This window comes from Ischnura elegans, assembly GCF_921293095.1.
Source record: "Ischnura elegans chromosome 13 unlocalized genomic scaffold, ioIscEleg1.1 SUPER_13_unloc_1, whole genome shotgun sequence".
Classification (NCBI taxonomy): Eukaryota; Metazoa; Arthropoda; class Insecta; order Odonata; family Coenagrionidae; genus Ischnura; species Ischnura elegans.
The window spans coordinates 15927113-15933428 of NW_025791657.1; the positions used below are offsets into that span (position 1 = coordinate 15927113).

The following is a 6316-nucleotide window of genomic DNA, read 5'->3' on the forward strand; positions in this document are numbered from 1 at the left end:
TCTGTTAGATTGGGCGGACACATGGTAGCCACCATATTAAATGTTAGTGAATATGGAATGCTATACCATATCCAAGGAGGGGCAAAAACATAGAACAAACTACTGTGGACTCAGTTCAGTCATTTTATCAAAATGATGGGTATTCCTGCCTTATGCCAGGAATGAAAGATAAGATGAGTGTGTCCAAAAATGCCTAATAAATATCTAACAATAAGCAAAATATTAAATTCATAGTGGAAGGTTCTCAAGACTATGAACAACAGCAGCAGAAAATTGAGTGAAGGTATACAAAAATTAGTTCATGTAACTAACTTTTGATGTCTTTTGGTAATCCATTTGAATTGCAAAGCATACAACACCCCATACAAAAGTGGTAAAGAAGGACAAATCCCTAGTCCTTGTCATAAAACCCTGTTGACTTTCATGAAAATATCCAAATCTGATCTGATTCCTGTGAATATCAATCTCTCATAAGGAACGAGCTATGTTGTCAGACCGGGCTAGCAGCTGCATCATGATGTCATGGTCTTGCTATTAAACTGTTCCAAACTCAACAGTACTCCGCTTAACTCTCAATTTCTAATCACCCATCTACTCTGTCATGAACAGAAGTGAAAACTGTGTTATATTATCAGAAGAACAACAACTGCTCACCAATGTGAAGACAGTGTGCTCACTTGCTTAGTAAACTAATTTAAAGTGTCACTTTAGCAAAAAACACCGTTCATTATTACGAATAATTAATTTTTAATGACTCACTCATGAAATCTATTCTGTAGTTGGTCATCATTGATCAGGTGAGGGAGAATGCTTTACGTTTCTGCTGAGAGGTGCTGGGAATATTCCACAAAGGAATGATATTGTGCAGTAGAAAAATAGAAAAGTACAAGGCACAAGTAAACTCACCAATTCATCAGTGGCTAATGGATCTGACACATCAGTTGAAATTCCTGCTGGATCTGATGTGTACAGCACAGGATAATTCCCTTCACTAAGGTTACCTTCGTCCTTGTCTTTCACATGAAACTAGGAGAGAATAATGGGCTTCACTCAATACAAGGAAAACATTAAGAGCCTAATTTGATAATAAAAAATCCTCTTTTGCTTGAGACCACTCCAGCTGGCCAATGTAATCATGAGATTCTTGCCACTCACAGATCAAACTCCAGAATATCAACGTTCATCTAGGGAGGGGGAGTTATTTCACAAAGGGCATGCGGTTCGAATGAGAGTTTTGGTCACTTAGAGCAGAGGTAAAACAGCTGGAATGATAGATTGAGGTTCCACTGTACATTGAATTGTCTTTATTTTTTCTTACACAGGCTTATAAAGAGGTGCCACAACAGTTATCGCTGGATCCTTCATTGAAATTAAGGAGGAAGGTGGCTTAAAACAAAGAGAGTGCAATAATGAGACACAGCCCAGTTATAGCAAAGACAAATGGCTTGAACAGACATTTCACACTGTTATCAACAAAACTACTCCATCAGATACAAGAAATTTCTATCAGAGGATTTCCGGTGTTGTACAAGTGATATTGACAGGAAAATATTAGTGTGGTTCAGCTTTCTGCCTCATACATTACAACCGGAAAATACCTCAACTGACAATGGCATTACTGTAACTTCCCATAAATTTCCTCATTTTTATAACAGGCATCCTCTCTTCCTTATAGAACCAAGAAATTTGTACAAATGAATGTGGTTCAAATCAGGTTTCACTGTGTACGAGAACATAACATACCAACTCATTGTCCCTGGGCAGTACCAAGTCTGGCACAGGAAGGTATATTTCAGTGGTTTGGGATGAGCAAGTGAGCTGTGAATTGTTTTCAATCACATCTTGAATGCAGCCCTTAGTCTCCACAGAAGGCCCCAAATTTTCATCACCTGCCCCTCGTTCTTTAAAACTCTGCAGAAAAAGTAATAGAAAAAACAATTATCTCCTTAAAAATACATATATGGGATGCTCTTAAGCAATATGAAGAAGGATGTTCAACATACTGTCCATGCTTTCATATAAAAATAGAGTGGTGTCTGCATACCTGTTAATCAATCACTGAAAATCTATCTTTCTGAATGAAACAAATTCTCGCAGGTAGATCCCTAATATTCTGAGTTACTGCAGTGCCTTTTTAAAATTTATTTGGGACCATAGTAGCTGGTCCTTCACAGCAAAATATACGATAGAGAATGGGGATCATCCAGCGGTATCATTTTCAGTTTTTTTTTCAAATTACACGAAATCAAAGTAGAGAATGAGGATTTAAAATTTTTGCCGTTCAGATAATAAAATGACAGTTTCTGATTCTTATACTTCTGATTCTTTCTTCTGAAGTCATCATTTTTGTATAAGTGGCTTCTAATAGGCTGAAATGTCCATTTATTCTTTTCTTGAAAGATAAGTAGAGGAATAAACATGGTGAACATAATGTCAATGTATTTATTACGTTCTAGGCCTTCTGCTAACATTTAAATATTAACTCTGGAAGAGAATACTCATTGCAATACTGGGTTATGTAGAAAGAAAAGATACCTCATAATCATCTTCTCTTACAAAACCAGTTCATAAAACTGTTATTAAATAACCCTGATATTATTATCCTTAAAATTTTGCAAAAACAATCATGCAACAATTATGTATTACCCTCTTAACAAAGTTCTTGCTGTTAGTTAATAGATGGATATAGTACTGACAGATGTCGATTTTGAAATATTAGTAGCATCATCACCAGTGTTGTGAGAAAATTTCTGGGTTTGAGCTAATTAACCATCATTAGCATGAGCAGTTGATTTTTTTCTCTCATTAACATAAAACGGGATATAGTGCATCAAGAGCCCTATTACTTTAACCAAGATGCTGATCTAAGAGAGACAATATGACATGATTGGTATCACTGCTTCAACGACGGTCATTTCAATGATGACAACTGTCCATGTGAAGGAAGACCAAATACCTTCAAAGAAACATTATTGGAGACATTTCTTGAGGAAGATCAACACCAAACTCAAGAAGAGTTTGCTTTTTAGTTGGAGTTACCCACCAAGCCATTTCCTAGTGATTGCATGTGTTGGGAATTTAATATTAAGCAAGAAACTTGGGTTCCCAATGATTCTACAGTGATTCCACAGCATAAAATGCTTGACCTAATGTAAGAAAACCTAAAACATTTAACATGAAAACCTATTTGGAAACACTGTAAAACAAAGGCTGAACGCATCAGTCAAATTCCACAGGCATTGTACCATCTGATTATTATTTGCTCCGTTCCGTACACACCCTTCAAATTGGTACCAAGAAAAATTAAGAATTCAATAAACCTGCCAGGCATGCATAGCATATAAAGAATTATCACAGGTTTTCCCAGAGTATAGTACTGTGTAACGTTACTCGGGAATTCCACTGGGTCAGGTTATCCAACTCCATCTAACAATCAGCCAAAGTTTCGATGAACAAGTTGTCCATCGTCATCAGGGCACCTGGGCAACTGGTTCATAGAAAATTGAGTTGAAGAATCTGGCCCGGTATAATTCCTGGGTAACCCTTTGCACACCATATCCTTAGCCAAGATTTTTAAGGCTGTTATGTAGGATAAGCATCTCAGTACCTAAAAAAATGTATTTCCCCACAATGGTAACAACTAAGGTACAGGTAACTTATTAATACTGAGGTCATATTTAAACTTTAACCACAATATAATTTAACATAATATATAAAATAAACTTGTTAACAACAATATTAATAGAATACTTTCACAAATTATGATGCATCTTTAAAACAGGATAGTGTTCATCTATTAAATTATTTACAGAAACAAATAATTTCATAAAAGGCATGAACAGGAATGAATCTTATATATGTATTTAGACATATACATTTGTGATGTAATCAATCAAAATTGATGTGAATATTAAAATTATATTCAAATATTGGAAAATAGTATTTACAAATTAACTAATCAGCTATAGAAAAGATACATCACATCAAAATTCCTGATTTCTTTCTAATTTTACATTTTTGATGAAAATATTTTCATGGATAATTTTTGTGCACTAAAATAAATTTCTAATACTTTGCCAAATCTTGCCTTTGTGGTGCAATATCTGCCACAACAGGCAATAGAGAAAATTGGGAATATTCCAGGAACTCCCAAAGCAGCGTTCCGCATTTGCCGCAATATATAATCATGCAATCTCAACCAACAATGATTCAGTCATTTGAGTGTGTACTATGAAGTGAGAATAATCGCTTCATAATAGAAACGACACAAGTTCGTCACTTACCGTATGAAAGTATTATTCAGTGTAGTAAATCGCTACCCCTTCATTGTACCTACCATCTATTCATGCAAGATGACTTGAAAATAAACAACCAATTTATCAAATTTTGCTAATATGTTTTTAGTTGAACATAACCTTAGCCTCATAAGATCATAGTTAAACCTAAAGGAGAGGTCAGCAAAAAGAAATATTAAATGTTTGCATTCACTCGGGACTGTGTTTAGCAACCGATCAACAAACTATTTTCAAGTTCTCTCACATTTTATTATTTAGCAGCATAGGTCAGGGAATTCTTTGTTCTTAAAACAAGGAGTATGGTAGAGGAGACATTCCATGTCAAATCAACCAATATTTTGACCAAATGACACCCAATGACTCAGATTTTCCAGATACTTTCCATGGTCATACATCCTGGTATAATTAGAAATTGTGTACAATATTTGCCTCCAATTTTCAAATATTAATGAAATATGAGCAATCCGAATTTGGGAGTGACCCCTTGAGTGCCGCAACGTGCAACACATGGTGATTTTTATTTTCATCCATAACTCCATTCCTGTGAGATGAAAAGCCATGATTATTTTTTCTAAAGCTAAGTGTTCCATATTGATCCCACGATAATCGTTATATATTCAAAACATGAAGTCATACATGCAGTGAATATTTCATCAACAATAGACAACTGGAGGATAAAATTGTACACAATTTCTAATTATATCAACCAGAATGTATGGCCATGGCAAGTTTCAAGAAAATCCGAATCGGTGGGTGTCATGGCCTGGTAGATTTGAAATGGAATCACCCAGAGCCAAGTGTGTGGATTGCCTTTCTACGTTGATAAATGGTAAATTTAAATCCCATTCTTCCCGAATATTATTGTATATATGGTAAACACAAAGTTTTGCCAGAAGACGATGTTTTCTTCAGTCATTGACACTGAAAAACCAACTGCAACATAAATAGCATCTTGCCAAGGGCTCACATGTAGGGAGAAACCGTTTATGGGATGTTGGACTTATTACACTTTTCCGTGTACCATGGACGAGGGCCTTTCATGTAACCTTTTATTGTAGATTAACAAAATGTATGCTAAATTATCTTTCGACCGTTAATCGAAGTACCTTTTTAGTTAGTGTTCGATTAAATGGCCACCGGTAGTTCTACAACATTATATTTCTCCAATTGTGCCACCAAGAAACTCCTCAAAACTTCATACCATAACTATTTCAGTCCGCCAAATTTATCTTTCTACATTCCTACTGTAGTCGACAAATACCGAAGAGTGTCACCTCTAACTCTACCATGCCTATACTACGCCAGTCATCAAATAAGAAAAAAGGAAAAGTACTCACCCTGCAACAATTACTCTGCAAACTTTTTCTAAGAACGGCGTCTGATTCTAAACAAATCTTTTTGAAGACGCTGAATTCAGTAAGTTTCTTGAAACACAGTGGACACATGGTAGTGGGCAGGCCATCTCCCACAGCAATCTGAGATATTAATAAACAAATTATACGTCAACAGAAGTCGTAATTATCTTGGAAAAAAACAAAATGAAGTAAGCACCAAAGAAGATCGATTGCATTTGATATGCCACTCACATGTAAGCCGACTAACTCATGTATGGTATCCTTTACAGCTATATTGCATGCCACATTCGAAGTGAATATGTTATAATAATAATCATGATTCTTCCTACAAAGTCTGCAATTCCTTCCTGAACATTCCGTCAAAATCCCGCTGGTGCGACTCATGTCTTCAATTCAAAATCTCATTCACTGTTTAAATCAGGTATATCGCCAAAGACATCATCTACTCACCGACAAAGATCTCAAAATCTCACAAGGAAACTACATTCACTTCGATGATGTTTGAAAATGAAAATGCTTATGATTATTATGCTCAACGAAAGAACCAACGACGCCAACAACAAACAACAATCGCCTGAGAGACATTTCACCGCTCAATAGCATGGGCTGAGAATATTTTTAACAATTTATGACATGATTGTAAATCTTACGAACACAACATGCACG

At 35.6% G+C, this 6316-nt stretch overlaps 2 protein-coding genes across 2 annotated transcripts in view; both read right to left on the reverse strand.

Moving 5' to 3' along the window:
* LOC124172116 (zinc finger protein 260-like) overlaps positions 1-1778 on the reverse strand; it is a 29401-nt gene extending 27623 nt beyond the window's left edge. Inside the window, exons 1-2 of the mRNA XM_046551521.1 lie at positions 1744-1778; positions 907-1026 (exon numbers count right to left, since the gene is read on the reverse strand). The gene's annotated coding sequence lies outside the window, so the exon portion shown is untranslated. The remainder of the gene's footprint in view (positions 1-906; positions 1027-1743) is intronic.
* On the reverse strand, positions 1330-6316 carry LOC124172307. Its single transcript, XM_046551751.1, has 3 exons — positions 5882-6316; positions 5633-5770; positions 1330-1911 (listed from the first exon to the last, which is right to left on the reverse strand). The coding sequence occupies exons 1-3, from the start codon at positions 6032-6034 to the stop codon at positions 1711-1713; spliced, it is 492 nt and encodes a 163-aa protein (XP_046407707.1). The 5' UTR covers positions 6035-6316; the 3' UTR covers positions 1330-1710.